Source organism: Diabrotica undecimpunctata, chromosome 7, assembly GCF_040954645.1.
Source record: "Diabrotica undecimpunctata isolate CICGRU chromosome 7, icDiaUnde3, whole genome shotgun sequence".
NCBI classification, from domain to species: Eukaryota; Metazoa; Arthropoda; class Insecta; order Coleoptera; family Chrysomelidae; genus Diabrotica; species Diabrotica undecimpunctata.
The window spans coordinates 28,061,669-28,080,833 of NC_092809.1; the positions used below are offsets into that span (position 1 = coordinate 28,061,669).

The window sequence follows — 19,165 nt, forward strand, 5'->3', positions numbered from 1 at the left end:
TGTTGAAATTGAATGAAATTTCTTTCAAAAATGTTTATTATGTATATTGTATAAAGTCTGTTTCTGGTTTTGATACTAAGGTCCAATTCTTCGGTGACACCATTTTCCATTACCACAACTTTTAAAAATAATTCTATCTGCGATACAATGATCTCTTCCATTATAAAAATCCATTTCTACTGGAGTAAGGCGATAGGCAATCCTAAAAATCAACAAATAAGATTTCAACTAGATAAAAATTGCAGCTAAAGAAGAGTATGTGTGTATGCGTATGCATCTGCGTGTGGGTGTGCGTGAGAGAAAATGTGTGCGAGTACGTGTATTTGTGCGTGAGTGTGAGTGTGTAAGTGCGTGTGTGTGCGTGCGTGTGTTTGCGTGTGTGTGGCTATGTGTTTTTTAATGCGTCTTCTTCTTCATAGTTCATCGGATGAATTTCCAAAAATATTTTCGATAGTATCAGGTTAATTATCGTTTGTCCAGAGATTTTTAGCGGCATTGTTAACTATTTTTCGTCGGTGAACAACGATTTTCTCTCCTAGAATTTGCCATACTAGTCCAGTCATCAGAGATTGAATGTCTAAAAATCATACGAACAAGCTGAGTTTTGCCGATAATCTCAATTCTGAGATTCCAAAACATGCAAGAAAGTATGCTACTCCTACCTACGGGCTTCCCCTAAAACCCCCCCTCGTAGAAGAGAAAACAGAAAACATCGATTTAACAAGAATATGTATACCGTAAAAACATGTTTCAAACAAGAAATATAGCTAGCTAATTTTAAACAAAAATGTTAATAATTAGCACTTTTCGTGTCGGATGAACCGTTCTCTCAGAAACAACGCTTGAACAACCGGTGATTTTACATGTCAGTTTCTTCTTCTTTTGAAATCTGTTTTTTTTTCTCTACACCTAAATTGAGATGATTATTGCAAAGAAATGTCTTCATTTTCATAAAAATGGTTTTAATAATTTCTATTCTTCGTTTTATTTCTATGTCTGAATCTAGTTAGTCCATTGTGACAGTATAATAATATTGAATAATCATATAATGTTTATTAGATTGCTTTCATCAGGAGTTCCATATAGTGGAACTCTAGGGGTAGTTTACCCCCTGCATGGAGTTGATTAACTAGAACTCACTGGATACTCATAATTACTTTATTGGTTCTCTAAGTACAATAATAGAGAGAGTACGCAGTTGACGGATGACAATACTAGCTTCGACTGTTAACTCTTAATTCTTAATGATATACTCCCGTTATTTTCCAGGTATTTACCTCATGTGCGTTTGTTTATGCATTCATATTTTACTAATATAATTTGTACACAATATTAAATAAGCTTTTGATTACATTGCAAATCTCACTAGGTCAGCGTCTCGGTAAGCGTGTTCTAGTTACACCGATATTTTCAATATCATAAACGAACAATCGCATTGATCAATAAGCAATGATTAATATTATTCATAAGGATTTTAAATTTTTAAACTGAATTGGGTTACTTAGATCTGATTTCTGAATGCTTAATTAACTCCCGTTACAACAGTTCCCAAATATGTAATTTTGTAAACGTTTTCAACTCCATTAAATTGAAGCTCTACATCTGCATGTGGGTTACGACTAAAGACTAAAATTTTTATTTTAATACCCATTTCATCGCCTACTTCGTGAATACGATCAAGTAGAATTTGGAGTCCTTCGATATTTTCTGATAGAAATACTGTATCGTCCGCTTATCCAATAGTAATAAGTAGTTCCTTGTTGATTTTGATTCCATGTGGCTGTCTCTTAAGTGCCTTTTTACCTAGCTAGTTCGACTAAACATTAAACAGTGTTGGGGACAACGTAGATATAGCGGTAAACAACCTGCAGACTGCATTGGATAACAGAAGAATAGAGTATCCAATAGAAAATAGCCATCAACTCACAGCTAAAGAAGACACAAGCGGTTGTCTTTCAAAAGAGAAGAAATAACTCAGAAGAACAGCTGACAGTGCACACAATCCCATCTAATGGAAAAGAGGAGCGAAATACCTCGGAGTCATAATGGAACAAGGATTGACATTTACGCCTCACGTAGTCGGAACAGTTCAAAAAACAATACTGGCCAGAGTTTAAATAAGAAGCTATTCACTCACAGGTAGAAGAAGTAAACCTCGCATGGAAACAAAACTGAGATTGACAAAGAACATCATAATACCAATAATTCATATGCATCTCTCGCATGGGGACACATAAGTAACAGCAATAATAAGAAGATACAATTAGCTCACAATAACAGCCCCTGAGCAGCAGCAAATGTGCCCAGATACTTAGTTGAACGATTCCTATTCAGAGAACTGAGTCAAATAAGGGAGATAGACACAATAGAAGAAAAAGCCAGAACAAAATTCGCTGAGCTAGAAAACCACCTAAGCCCGATACTGCGAGAGATACTATGGTATGCGTTCTATTGATCGAAGCACAGCAAGCAATGTATTAATTTGATATTTATGTTTCAGACAACTCTCAAAAATATAATTACTAAGAAAAAATGCAAAAGCCACCAAAACACTAACAAACCCAAAAACGGACAAGAGGAGCCCACATATTCGAGCGCCAAGTCGACGAACTGGGCGTAACTTGAGGCCCGAACCAGCCGATGATAGATAAGCCACTAGAGATAACAGGAAAACAGCGCCTTTACGTTAACCTGCTTTGATCGGGGTCTCTCAGGCTGCCAGACCGGGTTCAATTGAACTGCTTGTTTTATTAGTTGTACATAACCCATTTATGAAATTGAAATTGGCAAGTATGTAATTGCAAAAGTTTTCCAAACTAGCAAAGACTACATCATCATGATTTTTTTGAATATAACGATATCGTTAACGGATCGATAACTCTTTTTGAATAGAATTCTTTCCATTCGTTTACAACCTTAGTGAAAACTAATATTCCTTAAAATGAGAACTATTATTTCATTTTAATAAGGAAATTGTTTATTTGAGATTTATTTAATGCAAATGTAAATACTTCTAATAGTCAATCGGTTTAGGTTTAGCAGAGCCCGCTCTGACATTCTGGACACAAAACAACAAAGACACTTGGATAGTCTGGCTATGATCGACAGGTTAATGAAAGTGTTATTAAATTAAAGCTGAGTGTAGAATCTTATTAGTTACCTACACTGTTGAAGGCATTTTCAGTTCCAATCCTTTTTCACACTGTTGTCGAAGTGAGTCGAATTTATTCTTATGTGTTTCCCAATCGAGTAATTTTCCTTGTTGAACAATATGAAACTTAACTTTCATAAACTCTGGTATGTGATCAAAATAGGCTGAAGTTTGATCAGTTGGCAGTTGCCCCACCGGTCCAAAGAAACGTACCTGTAAAATATAAATTAAATAATAATCACTACTATTTTTTAAATATCCGCCAGTTTAAAGTTGGCAGGCGTGTTTGTATTAAATTTGACGTTAAATCTGCGTACAATATATTTACATCTATGTCGGCACCCATTTTGGAGCCATTATCAAGAGGGATATGGTTCCGTTCGAGTTCGGGGTCACAATATTGACGTACCAATATTTTGTTTTGTAGAAATTTACAAGAACCGTCAAACAGCACATTGTCTCAAAATATAAACTTAAAATTCTGGGTGTCTAATACATACTTTTCATTCTAAAATGATTTCTATCTGAGCCGCAAACATGCACAATTTAAATCATTTATAAGTTGCTTATAGAACACCCTGTATTTTATTACATTTTCCGCTGTATTTTTAAGCCCATTTGTTTGGTACTGGTATTCCCTATACCCAAATAAATATAACCACTTTTGAGATATTTCATTATCTAAGTTAACACATAACAACACTTAATTATTTCAACATTAGTAAAGGGTAGCCATGATTTCCATTATTTAAGGTGATATTTTATTATTTTTTTCATAAGTTAGTAATTCTGAAAAGTAACCAATAGCATGAAAGGATTATTAACTACGGATATCATTAAAAGCGTTGACTAGGTACCTACGTACCTATTTTTATTAATTTAATTCGATAACTTACAAACTAAAATAATTAAATGTAATATTAAACAGGTAAAGTTTTATAATAAGTATTCAAAATTAGCATCATCTCCTTTTTTCATTAAGTTATGCCTTGTAATTCTGAAAATATGGTCGGGTGTTTAAAAGCAAGTAAGACTCTCTGCATCATATCTTCCTTTGTCGTAACAGGTTTGGATAATACGTGATTTTTAATGTAACCCCAAATGCCAAAATCTAAAGGAGCCAAGTCAGGAGAACGAGCTGGCTAAAGAAACGGACTCTAACGGACTGATTGGCAATCCATCTATCATCAAATATGTAAAAATTCTGAGCAACATGACCAAAGTTAGGAGGAGGTGCTTCATCTTGGGAACTTCTTTCTATCTATCTTTAAATACCGTAATTTTTACAAATTCCCATTATTTATTTAGCGTTCTTATCAATTCTTATAATAGCTTAAATAGCTTTCTAAAAAAAGTAATGATTGATAGGTAAGTGCAGATTTCGATTAAGTTTTTTAATAGTTTTTTAATAATTTTAATTTAATTTTAATTTTAATTTCGAGAACTAAGTAGTTTTTTAATAGTACCTATAATGCATCGGTATATTCGTAAAACAAGAATTCTATGAGAAATTAGAACAAACATATAGACAAGGTCCCAATGACGACGTTAAGGTATATTAATATTATTATTGGGGACATAAACGCTAAGGCAAGACAAGAAGATTTGTACAGACCAACCATAGAACCTCATAGCATACACGAAGAATTTAATGATAATGGGAGGAGATTTGAAAATTTCGCAGCATCTCTGAACATGACAATCGGTCGTACATATTTTCAACATAAGCGTATACATAAAGTGATGTGGACATCCCAGATCAACAAACCCAAAAATCAGACAGACTACGTACTGATTGATTCAAGATATGGATCAAATGTATGTACTAGACTGCAGCAGTTATAGAGGCACAATTATTGACTCCGATCCCTATCTCATAGCTAGAAGGGTCAGAACACGTATATCAAATATCAAATGTAAGGAACGATAAGACTAAGCCAAAAATATACAAATATATAGTTGAAGAATTAAAGTGTACTGACTTCGTAAGAAATTTTTAAATATGCTTAGATCGTAAACTATCAGAACATCCCAGAAGTGAAGTAAATCTCACTAAATTTAACACAAATTGGGAGATTATAAAAACCACGCTGCAAAAGATCGCAGATAAAGTTTTGGGTGAGATACCCAAAAGGTAGCGAAACAACTAGTTTGATGAGGAATGCAAACGTGTAACCAAAGAGAATAATGACGCGTATCTGAAAATAATCAACAGAAGAACTAGGAGCAATGTTGAAAAATATCGAGTAAAGAGAAAGAAGGAACAAAAAAAGTACAAACGACAAAAATTAATAAAGAGTTCGAAAAAATTTAACACAAAAAGAAAAGTTTTCAAGCCACAGCGAATCAAGTCAAGATTTATAATGAATCTTGACTTGAATCTGAAAAGGTGACAGGAACACTTTAGTATGCTTCTTAATGGAGAATGTAGAGCTGAAGGTAGAGATGATATAGAACTAGAACAAAAGGAAACTGAGCTACCAACTTAATCAATTTTGGAAGAAATGAATAAAGCAATTTAGTCACTTTAGCCAGGAACAAGTCACCCGGAGCAGATAATCTAGAAGTATTTAAATGTGGCGGTGAAACACTTGAAACCCTCTTTCACAAACTATTGATACAGGTATGGCAAGAACGCGCTTATCAAGGAAATTGTAATACTGGAATTATATGCCCTATACACAAAAAAGAAAATGTGCTTGACTGTTCCAATTTTAAGAGGGATTTAGAGGGATTTCCGTTTTTAATACGGCATACAAAATTTTGTCCCTGATACTTAATGAACGATTGGCACAGTATACTAATAATATAATAAAATTCTACTAAAGAGGCTTTTTAAAAAACAGATTGACCATTGATGACCGTTTTATCATCATTGTAGATTTTAAGGCAGCACACGATACTGTTGACAGACACCAATTATATTCGGCTATCATTGAATTTGGAATATAAAAAGGATTTGTAGAATTAATTAAAATGACAATGAGGAACGTTAAATGTAAAGTGCGAGTACAAGAAGATCTTTCAGAACCATTTACAACTAACGAGGACTGCGCCAGAAAGATGCGCCATCATGCACGTTAACCTAGCGTTAGAAAAAGTTGAGAGATTCGGGAATAAACTTAACGGGTACAATATATACCCCGAAATGAAGCAGTCAAAGCTTTCACACGTATTAAAAACGCCGCAGAAAACATCGGACTTCTGATTAACTCACAGAAAACTAAATATAAGCCGGATATATCAAGAATGCAACAAAACAACTTATAGGTGCAACACGAAACTATAGAAACGGTGGCAGAGTTGTGCTACTTAGGGTCACTGGTTGACTGGAAAAACAACACATCAAAGAAATACGAAAAATAATATGCGTGGCTAACCGCTGTTATTTTGACCTAGGCCCTCAACTAAGAGCGAAAAATTTCAAGAGCAACAAAGTGCAAACTTTATAAAACAATAATTCGCCCAGTGCTCACTTACGGATCGGAAGCATGAGCAATGACGACCCGATATGAAGAATTACAACGAATCTTTGAAAGAAAATATTAAGGACCATATATGAAGTAGTTAACGAACAGGGTCTGTGAAAAAGGCTATATAATTTCAAACTACAGACTTTTTGGTGATGCAGATATTGTGAAAATCGTCAAAATAAACCGTCTAATATGGGTGGGTCACGTTATGCCGATAGATGAAAGTGATCCTTCTAAAATAACCATGCTAAATAGGCTGTTCGGAAGAAGAAGAAGGGGCGACCTAAACTCACTTTTCTGGACGATATGCAGGACGATTTAAGGGAGATTGGAGTAAGGGGATGGAGAAGACAGATACTTGACAGGGAAGGATGGAAGAATGTTTTGAGGTATGCCAGGGCTCACGAAGGGCTGTAGCGCTAACTGATGAACAGTAGGATGTACTACGTAATATTGTAACTAAATTGTACGTAGGCGCATATCTTTCAAATTATATCCATTAGACCCGAGTATTATACTTTTTTGAAATCAGCTCATTTGTATCGATCTCAAAATGTCCTAAAATACAGAGTGTTACTTTTAAAAAAAGAGCCGATGATGTCATCACTGTAATGTGTATCACCTTGTATAATGAAATTTTATTGTAAAATCTAGAACATTAAATTTAAAAATCGACATGTTTTAGATTTTTAAAAAGGCTTTTCATTTAGGAAATATCGAATTTTTTCCATACTTTACGGACACACTGTATATCATCCTAATAAAGAAGTAAAAAAGTCATCCTAATGACTCTAAATATAGAATATAGAATATAGAATAAAGAAGAAAAAAACAAAGGTACATCAAAATCCTAAATATATCACAATACTAATATGATATAACCAGACTGGAATGCGACTGGAATTTATTATTGTATGTCTTTTATTTTCTTTGTTTTTATTTAAAATTGGGAACTTCATTGTTCCCATTTGTATTGATTGTTGATCCTCAACTATCACATTTTACCGTAATTCTTAGAAATTACTATTATTTATTTAGCGTTCTTATCAATTCTTACAATAGCTTAATAGCTTTTTAAAAAAGGTAATGATTGACAGGTACGTGTAGATTTCTATTTGTCGATATTTAAGACTTCTGAGTAACATTACCTAGAGTTCTTTTAACAGTACCTATAATGCGTCGGTTATGTTAGTAAAAGTTTTAGTTCTACTGATTTATTAAATATACTGAAGTATTTTTAATCCTCCGAGGCTACGATAAGAAAACAAAAATACAAATATTTGTGAAGTTCGAAGAAATAGCTTTCTTAACTATAAAAAAGAAATTTTTAAGCAGTTGTATACAAGCAGACAAAATTACCATGCATATCTTTTTGTAAATTGATATGATTTACTTAACATTATTGAAGATCTGATATACAATAAATGACAAACAATTTAAACAAATTTTTTTATAAATCTGTGTTTTTCACATATGTATGATAAGAAACTGGGGATAGTGTGCTAATGTTAAGCTGCTAAAGTCCATATTGCTGCATAGGGAAATTAAAATTAAAGTCGTTAATCACTGATACTGCTATTATTGTTGCAGCAGCGAAGTGGAAAAGTTCGCTGCTGAAATCTGGTACATGAAAAGGCTGTGTATTAAAAGAAAAATAATTCGAAGGATCTACAATGAAAGGTATGTCTTGGGAAGTTATAAGTAAATTTGACCTTCTAAGGGGTGGCTTACACACGTGGCAAGAATGCTCCTGGACAAATGAAAATTTTATACGAAATAGTCGAAAAGCAGAGAAGGAAAGGTAGACTAAGGAAGCGATTCAGTATGCAGAACGTGAAGTAGGATTTTTGAGCTATACAGATCAGGCAGTGGCGAAATATAAATAAATGTACATACCTGTCTAGATATAGTGATACCATCTTTTAAATAATACAATAGTAAGCAAACACTTGCAGTTGGGTTTTCAGCCTAAAATGTACAAATATTTTATAATTTATAACAATATAAACGAATAGGCCTTCGTCTTTATGAAATGCATTCTTTGTGTACCAATTTTTGTTTATCGACTCTGTGGAATATCCCACACAGGTTTTTTTTAATATTCTGGTTACATTTAATTATTAAAATATAAGCTTTAGAATAACATCGTAATACCCAAAAACATTACGTGATTCATATCAATGTCAGGAGAAGGTCAAATACCAAATGAACTCTTAAAATATGGAGGTGATCATCTTGTACAACAACTGCAACTTCTTATTAATAAAATAATCACCACGAACAGAATACCAGATGAATGGAGGAGAGCGATCATGGTGATGTTCTTCAAAAAAGGAGATAAGAAAGACCCCAATAATTATCGAGCAAAAAATCTATTAAATACAACACTCAAATTGACAACAAGAATAATAGCGACAAAAATAAACGAACGAATATCTCTGCAAGAGGAACAGCAAGGATTTCGGACAGGAAGATTATGCACGGATGCAGTTTTTGTAATAAGACAAATAAAAGACGCTGGAAAAATGTCGCTGGAATACAACAAACCAGCATATATGTGTCTGATAGATTTGAAGAAAGCGTTTGATAGAGTGAGAATTCGGGACGCTATACATTTATTATATGAAAAGGGAATATCACTGGATTTAGTAAAAACCATTGAGAATATATATAAAGATAACATAGCTATGGTAAGATGTAAAGGAAAACTATCACAACCTATCAAATATGAAACTGGCATTAGACAAGGAGATTCGCTGAGCCCATTAATATTTAATCTGATAATGGATGAAATCATAAAGAAAGTTAAAAAAAGAAGAGGATATAGAATGGGAGAAAAGAAAATAAGGATAATATGCTACGCCGACGACGCCATAATAACAGCCGAAAATGAAGATGACCTACAAAGATTAATTAAAGAATTCGAAGATACGGCGCTCATATACAACATGGAGATCTCAACAGAGAAAACTAAAGCGATAGTGATATCAGCGGAACCGAGAAGATGTAAACTAGTCGTAAATAACAAAATAATAGAACAAGTGATGGAAACTGAATACTTGGGAATAAAACTGTCAAGCTACGGAAAAGTGGAAGAAGAAGTACAAAAACAAGTAAACATGGCAAACAGAGCAGCAGGATGTCTCAACAACACAATCTGGAGAAACAAATACCTCACAACGGAAACGAAAACCAGGATATATAAATCAACAATAACACTGATAATGACGTACACAGCGGAAACAAGAGCAGATACGGCGAAAACACAAAGACTACTGGAAACAACAGAAATTAAAGTCTTACGAAAAATAACAAACCAAACTCTAAGAGACCGAGTAAGAAGTGAGGAAATACGAGTGAGATGTGGTATAGAGGAAATAAACGCGTGGACCAAAAGAAGAAAAGTGGAATGGAATCAACACATCGAAAGAATGACAGAAAATAGAATAGTACGAATAGCAAGAGACAAATCGCCAAATGGAAGAAGATCATTCAGATAACGTCAATTGAGGCTAAAAACCGAAGTAAAACACGCATTTTGCCTATTTATAAAGTAGGAAGAAGAAGAAGATATCAATGTCAAATAAAGAATACGTAAGTTAACAGTCAAAAAACCTCTTGTGTGACCCTGTAGAGTCAGCAGAAATTATGTGTCAGATTGAGTATTTAAAAGCAACTTTTGGTATTACGATAATATTATTGCTGATAGTAGAGTAGTTAACACACTGTCTCTTGTTTACGCTGTCGAACTGACCTGGGTTATGATTGTAATTTTGAGTTATCAATAAAAAACGAAAAAGTACAATGTTTATTTTTCGAAGTCCAACATGGAAAATCGATTGGGTTAGCCGGGTGAGGGTCCAACACCACAATTCTTGCAATTGTGGCAGATATCATCAAAGGTAATGAGGCAACAGTCGTATTCTCTTTTTCTCCCTGATAGCGATTGTCGAATATCTGCGCTATTTATAGCCTGCTTGTACCTTCCTAGGCTATGTTGGTTGGTCTGAATCATTAACTCCTCTTAGGGGACAAATAGGCTAAGTTTTTATCAAAATTGTTTCTCAAAGCTTTTTTCTTCCATATTAGAATCGTATGTTTTGATCTTACTTAGAAGATACCTTACTTTATATTCAGCATATGCACAAGAATTTAGTTCAGTTAAATTATATAAAGACACAAACGAATGAACGAAAGGACGCCAGTAGGCAGTATACTATCGCCCATTTTGTATAATATTTTTGTTTCAGACTTTGTTTACCTACCAACACTAAAACCAACACAGTCTTATACGCAGATGACACCACAATTTATACTACAGGAAAAGGAGACAGAAGAATAACACGAAAGTTAAAAAACCTCTTGGAAAAAATATCGGAATTTACGGACAAGTGGAAAATAAAAATCAACACGGCCAAAACACAATTCATCATCTTTGCCCAACAGAAGAACCCACCTGTAGTAAATCTCACAATGGGAGAAGACATTCAATCAAGATAAAAACTAACTAAAAGAAGATCCAGTTGTACCAGGCCTACGTTAGTAATGTGATGTTATATGCAGTGCCAGTATGTATTTCGACATCCGAAACCAACTAGAGGAAACTAGAGATCACAGAAACGTCATTCTACCGACTCATAGATGAATCAACATGGCAGGACAGAATTACAAATGCAACCATCCAAGAAAGGTTCCAGTTCACACCAATCAGGAAGTTAGCTAGGAACAGGAAGAGACACTTCTTCCACCAAGCCACAAGAAGACTTCTTAAGATCAGAGACATCCTCGACAGAAACAGAATACACAGGATGTATAGACATACACAAACTGATCGACCATCTGATCAGGGACCAGCCAGGTGGTTGCTGAAGACAACCAAACAAGGAAGTAGGTACGATGTCTTATACTAAAATACCTATAAAAGAAGATGTCCAGCAGTTAATAACAGAAAAAATCAGGACCCTAGGAGAATGCAGTTCCACACAGAAAGCGGTGCATTATCATGACGCCAAAGACTAAAATATCTTAAGCTAAAAATTTTTAAGTGATATGTTATATTTTATTACGCAGTAAACTTTTTTATGTTTATTTTTATTTGCCAGTGGGGTACCATGATTAACAGCCGAGTAGGTAATACGTTTCGCATAAATAGCAGACGATATACGATATCCAAATATTAAGGCAGTCCCGGCTAACACATTAGTGTCACAACAGTGCCACAACTACAAACGCCTTTTTAACGGAATATATCTATAAAATTTAAAATGTAAGAAAAAATACAACATACAGTGTGAGCACAACGAAACTGAACAATGACAAAAAATAGAAAAAAGAAAAAGAACTGGCGAACGATCAAATGCAATAATCTCCGGTCAAGGTAATGAAATCTGGAATACAACTCATGAATTATTGCACGCATTACAAGAAATAGTAATAAATAAAAAATCCACGACCGACGTTGAACAAATTAAATATATAGCTACATTAAGAGATGAAAACATAAAAGAGAAGAAGATTTAAACATCCATGAAGTCATGTCTCGCAAAACAGTAAAACAAAGAACAAAATAGGTATATCGATGGAAGGCAACCGTAAATATGTATTTCTGACTATTGGTCTTTGTTGCCCTGGAAACCATCAGGGTCTTCTAACTCTAATGCCACAAATTCCTTTCTCATCCTTCCTTTCCCAAATTAACATGCTCCTTTTCTAACTAGGCTGCACCGTACTGAAAACGACCATTATAATTTATAATGTAATAATTGTTTTTAATAATAATTTTAGTGCATTCCTGATGAAGCTAATAATATTAGCGAAATATCGAGTTCGACGAGATAATAGAATCGTTATATATGTATAGATATATATGTTATATGTATATATGTTTAGGTATTTTAATTTTTGGTATTTTGATACTTACTATGTGTTTGGATTTAGTACTTCTAACGTCAGTAACAAAGAAAAAATCTTCCTCCTCCGTTATTTCTGCATAAGTAATTGTACGATTTAAAACTTCCCCAGTCCTGAAAAAGGTTGCTTATTATTTTTAATAGTTGACGTACAACGAAATAAGTGGAAGTTTTAATTTAAATAAGTAATATCCGATATGGTCTAGTGGCTAGGATACCTGGCTTTCACCCAGGAGGCTCGGGTTCGATTCCCGGTATCGGAAGTTTTTTTGTTTATTATGTACAAATAATATCTTTATTTTAATTTAGTTATTAAAGAGCAAAATTTTTTAGTTTAGAGATAATACTTCGAATCTTAAGGTTATGATTTGTATCATTAATATAACGACATGGATATTACTTTAAAAATCGTTATAAAATGTTTATTTACATAATATTGGAATCTAAAGATTAAAAACTGTTATTACCACATTTTAGTAGGTACATTAATGTCTATTGATTAGTTTAGTCCTTTGAATAGCTTCTTAGGTTCTAAGATTTTTTTCTGTACATATATTTCGTTTTCCTTTCCGCCTTCTGTTCAGGAAATGAAGCTCGAAAAAAGTTAAAACCTCGCAATTTTTTCGTCCTGCATGGATTGAGTTGAAATTTTAACAGAAGGTAGGTGATAGACCAAGGATCAAAATCTATATCGAACCGAAGTGCGCTGAAGGGTTTTAGGCATGAAAACTACCCCTAATTGTCAAAAATTATAAAATAACATATTAAACCTGAATATGGGTAAGATTTGGTTTAATTAGTTAAATAATGATTATTTTATACTTTTGAATAGAGTTCCATCATATTTCAACCCTTAAAAAGCAACCCTTGTTAGAGATTAATGTAAAAAAATTACTAATTCTAAAAAAATGATTTCGCCTTGGATCGATTTGGATAAAATTTGGATTTAAGCTCAACTCACCCTCTGCTTTATAGTTTATGTCATGCTGATGAACCCTGATTGTTCTTAGGGTTGAAAACTACCCCTAATTTTCAAAAATTGTAAAATAACATTACAAATCTTAAGATGAGTGAAATTTGGTTTGTATTAGTTAAAAGTGATTTTTTTATACTTTAAAATACAATTTCATAAACTTTCAACCCTTAAAAATCAATTGTTATGAGTGCTATATTTGAAAACAATTTTTTGCCAAAATTTTGCAACTTTTCAACTTTTGAAAATCACCCTTTACAACATTGCAGTTTTTATAAACTAATTTAATAGATATAAATTGAAAAAAGTAGAATTAAATACAAAAAAATTTATCAACACAAAAAGGCACCATATATTCTTATACATTTACATAAATAGTTGAAAATATTTACATTTATAGGTAAAACAATTATAATATTAATTTTATTCGTCATCAATTACATCTTCATCGTGATCTATGTCATCCTCATCTTCTTCAATTATTGGTGGACTATTATTGCACCCTTCACCTGAGCACCCAGAACAAGTAGAGTTACAGTATAAACCAACTTTTCTGCACCCACATGAAACGCCGCATCCTTTTTTGCATTGGCAAAAAATAATTTTCAAAAGTTCATCGGGTACAGGTTGTTTGTTCATGCGTACGGGTAATAACAAACCATCTTTGGAATACCATCCCCAATCTGTTGCTCTGATATTTTCATTGCCAAGCCACTGTTGAATTTGATAATAGCATCTTTTTGAATGCTCATCTAAGGCATCAACAGTGGGCAGAAGGGATGATAGCTTAACCGCACAGTTTTTCGTTGTAGCTTTGATGAACTGTTCGTACCGCATCTGCTCGAGAAAAGCTTCCAAATCTTTTATTTTTTTAACTTGGTAAGCTGCGTGTCTTTAACAGTTCCGTACAACATTATTGCACAGTATCTGCCAGCATCTAAAATATCTTCAAGCTTAGCAGTAGGGGAAAGGTGGGCAAAATGGGGTACGTAAGATTTGAACTTACATATTTCATACACGGTATTAAAAATTATTTGTTTCAAGCTGTAAGCGTAATCTCTATGAAATAATAAGTAAAAAAATAATATTGCGTGACATAGTAGTTTTGACGTTTCTGATGTATACTAATATTTTGACGCATGTGTCATTTGCCCCATTTTGCCCCACCTATGGGGCAGAACAGGGTACCTCCTAAAAGCTAAAGTCAGAAGGTAAAAAATATCTTTATTTTTGTATTCATAAGTATTGAACAATAAAATACATATGTATCTTTAATTATTTTCGCATAGAGCGCATAAGTGTGTAGCATCATCGTCATCTTCATCAACTCCTGCACACGAATTATGTGCCCATTTGGAGCATGATCGGCAACGAATCCACCCTTCTTCAGAGAAGTCATGGCAGTATAGACACTCATCTTCTGCAGCCTCTTCTTCACTATCAGATGAAGCAGGAGTAGGAATTGGCATTTTTTTCTGAATAGTAGATGATGTTTTTCTGTACTACTACTATAACTACTACTGTAAAAAATTTCGGCATGTTCCTACATGTCCGGTCTTTTTTGAAGAATATCAAAAAATTTTTTTTTACCTTTATTGTAAAAAGCAGATACAGTATCACAGCCAGTAAAAGCATGGGAAAAAGCTATTAATTTTGAACTATCTGGGTACCCTATTTAAAAAAATTAATTGGTTTTTTAACGTATTTCCTTCATTTTTAACGATAGAGTGTTTCTTCAAAAATGATTTTATAGAGGTTTTTAAGAGCTACAAGGATCTGTGAATTAAATCTTTTTGGAACCCTTGGTTTTTAAATGGGGTGAGTTTAAAGGGCTCGAAAAAGATGGTGCTTGATTGTAAATCGATGCTTTAAACGGCTATATCTCGCCAAATATTCATTGTACAACAAATCTAAATAAAGGAAAATTTTAGTCATTAAAACAGCTACAATTTAGTACATTTTTATTTTTTTCATATATTCAGTATTTTCGGGGATATTTAAAAAAAGAAGGGTAAAAAATATGAAATTGTAAATCGTTTCTCGCTTTAAGCTGTACTTTTTCTAAAACTAAGCATTTTAAATGGGTCAAACTTCTTGGACGTATTAACAATACATGTACAAAGAGAATTGCAAAAGGGTGAAGATCGATTTTAGTTAGGGGGTTGTTTTCATCGATTTTTTCGTAAAAAAATGAGGTATTGACCTTATTTTCATCATAACTCACTCAATTTTTGAGCTAGTGTCTTTTTTTTATGATAGGTCTATTTATGCTCTTTAAAAAAGGTTTTATGAGTTTTCTTCCAAAAATGCATCATTTTCCCGATATTTGACTTTGAATCTTTCAAATTTGGCATTTGAAGAAAACCGCTGAACATTGATAGGCCGTATTTCGGTTCCTATTATATCGCAAAACATTTTAAAAAATGAATTGTATTTGTCTTTTTAAAAGCTACAAATTTGTTCTCTACAATTTTTTTGATAAAATGCACCATTTTCGAGTTATTCGCGAAAAATCGATTAAAAACGTCGATTTTTTCGTCTAAAAGTTGTTACTTTCAATCGCGAATAACTTGAAAAATATCAGTTTTGCAAAAAAATGTATAGAACATTTTTTGTTTAAAATCACTTTTTTAATCGAACCCTGTGGTTAAAACGTAAAAAAAAATTTCACCCCCGAGATGGGGTGGTAACCACCCCCAAGGCTGTGGCGCACTTTGGTTCGATATAGATTTTGATCCTTAGGCTATTACCTACCTTCTGTTAAAATTTTAAGTCAATCCACGCAGGACGAAAAATTTGCGAGGTGAAATGCTTCATTTCCTGGACTGCTGTCGTGGACAGTCCAATATAATATTTTTTACTGTAAGTTGTCCATTGCATATAAATATTGCATATGGTCTAATTTAAATATAAATTTGATATTTTGACTTGGTCTTGGCGGTTGCGTGGTGCCAATTTATCGATGATTTTAGGATTAAGATGTTTAAGGTTTGCTGAATTTTGCTTCCAATCGATTTGCCTTTTTTTTTGTATTAATTTGTTAAGAAAGTTTTCAACATTGCAGTGGATATATATTTTGGAAAATCCAGTTTCAGGTGAATATGCTACCTCGCGTGCTACTCTATCTGCAGCCTCATTTCCTGGAATTTATATCTGCAATGGAATATATATTTTTGATGTATCATTTGATACATTTTACGGAAATTTAAAGAACGATGAAAATAAGATTTTTATACATTTCCGTAGTCTTACTCCACCATACGGGCTTTTGTTCCCCTAAAAAAAGTAATAAATCGTTGTCTATAGTTTAAACATGTGGGATATAGCGCTTTAATATCATCTAATACTTTACGCTGCTGAACATAATGTAATAGAGTTCATTCGATTTGCTTGTAAACTTTGCTGAGTATTCGATCGACATTTGGTGTGTCCGTTTTTATTTCCATCTTAAGCTTCACGTAAATGGTTTTGTGTATAATGCAGCACCATTATTTATTACGTAAGATCAGGAACTGTAACAATGTGCAGTATGTGTGTGGTTGCGTATGGTTGGAAATATGACTACGGATTACTGGATCCATTCACCTAACCAAAAAAATGTGCAGTACATTTCCATATGGACGAAGCGTAACATTTCTATGTTCTTCATCATTAAAAAAAAATGAACCCAACTTCAAAACAGCTGTGTGTATAGTGTATGTCATCGAGGTCTTACATGATACGCACATACCTCTATTTAAAATATTGTGTTCTAATTGAGGTAGTACCATCAAAAGTGGTACCTTTCATAATAAAACTTAATGTGTTTTAGTTTTTTTTTTGATAAGATTTTTTAGTCTACGTCTAGTTTATCATTGGGAATGGTAATAGTATATGCGTGTTTTACCCACAAAAACATCCATAAACCTACTCGGACAATTAACTCCCTTATAAGAACAGAACTCCGAACTGATGCGACCACTGATAGCGGTCCAAATTTAATAAAGAAAAAGTATTATATGAAATTAAATTAACAAAAGACAAAAAAAGAAAAAGTATTATCTGAAATAAAACTAAAAAAATACACAAAAGCTCTCGAGCCTGATTACAATAACAGCAGAAATAATCAAAGTGATCAACGATGAACATATAAAAGTGCTGGTAAATTTGTATAACTCTATGTCAATACTGGAACTATTCCCAAAAAATGGTTAAAGTACACTTTCATCTCACCAAGATCCAAAAAACCAAATTCAAGAGAACGCTCTGAGCATTAAAGCGATTAACCTCATGAATCACACTATCAAAAATTTGTTATAACAGAATCTATCGAAGATTGAAACAGTATATGAGCGAGAAACAATTTGTCTTCAGGAATGCTCTTGGAACAAGATAATCCTTATTTGCCATGAATGACCAAAGGTGCATGAGTATAAATCAACCGATACGTCTGCCTTTTAGACTACAAGAATGCATTCAGTTAAATCAGACACAACCGCCTCATACAACTGCTACAACGAAAGAATTTGGATACGAAGGACATTAGAATTATTACTGAACTTATTATAATCAACCAGCCGTAGGGAAAGATATGATGAAATCGAGGTCTTTTATTAATTCCCTCTTGGTACTGAACAAAACAACAAAGCATGAATATATAAAACAAGTGTTATTTAATTAGGATTTGCTTCTTCTTTCTTCTTTCGAATACCAGGTAATAGTAGTTAGTTAATTGTTTTTAAGCACCTTTCTTTAATAAGCAATAAAACTTTTTTACTTACTTATTTTTTGGATTTTGTTAGGAGATCGTCAAACACTATCGACCAAGTAGAGATGATAAGATTCCTCTTTGAGGAAAACCTTTTGCTGCTTTTAGTAGTAAAGAGAAATAAAACCTTATGTTAAATGAGTCTATTAGAATAATTAAATCGCTTACGTTATATTAACTCAGATATATCGTACACTTATAGATAAATTAATAGTTTTATTTAACTTACTTTGTAGCTGTAGCGATATTAAACACAGGCTTTAACATACCACAATGTTTGGCTTCGTCAATCCATTCACGCATTATTTTAAATGGTGAGGTATTTGGTGGGACCTCCATACAAGCAAGTCCCATTTCATGAGAATTGGCCATATTAGAAGTATTTTTTGTTCTATTTAAGTTCCAATAATACCTTAAATTTTAGTTGACATGTACCTAATGATTTATGAGAAAAAGTCTAATATGTCAAAACACATAAATTTGAATGTAACAAATTATTTACCTAGAATATATACAATTTTGATAAATATTAATATGATGATATTAATTATACAACAAGAGAAATATTTTATATAAACACAAATTATAACAGTTAATTTAACATTTAACAGTGAGTTTAATATTCTCTGGGAAATAAATAAAAACTAATAACAAAACTACACATACTATTCTATATTTGACTTAAAACGCTTTGCGCCAGAGCCCCAATTTGGTATAGGAACGAACCAGTTGCTTGTATACAGAGAGTTTACAAGTTGCAAATCAAAATTAAAAATTTATTTTAGTTTAAAAATGGTTATGCATTTTTTTTATTTTAGGATAAACATGACCTTTAAGAATGACATTGACTAACTGTATGAAACTTTAACTAATATCGCACTATCATACATAGTGGCAATTTCTCCATATTTC

The 19,165-nt window shown here is 33.0% G+C and overlaps 1 protein-coding gene and 1 non-coding gene across 3 annotated transcripts; one reads left to right on the forward strand and one right to left on the reverse strand.

Moving 5' to 3' along the window:
- On the reverse strand, positions 1-18,728 carry LOC140446217 (pyridoxine/pyridoxamine 5'-phosphate oxidase-like). Of its 2 annotated transcripts, none has more exons than XM_072538758.1 (5): positions 18,483-18,727; positions 12,545-12,647; positions 8,521-8,592; positions 3,165-3,364; positions 1-202 (listed from the first exon to the last, which is right to left on the reverse strand). In XM_072538758.1, exons 1-5 carry the CDS (start codon positions 18,623-18,625, stop codon positions 76-78), a joined length of 645 nt encoding a protein of 214 aa, XP_072394859.1. In that variant the 5' UTR covers positions 18,626-18,727; the 3' UTR covers positions 1-75. The 2 variants fall into 2 exon arrangements, with proteins under 2 accessions (XP_072394859.1, XP_072394860.1); XM_072538759.1 differs by having other exon boundaries at positions 64-202; positions 3,161-3,364; positions 18,483-18,728.
- On the forward strand, positions 12,725-12,796 carry TRNAE-UUC (transfer RNA glutamic acid (anticodon UUC)). Its single transcript has one exon. It is a non-coding gene; the product is annotated as a tRNA-Glu (tRNA).
- Positions 18,729-19,165: the final 437 nt, after the last annotated feature.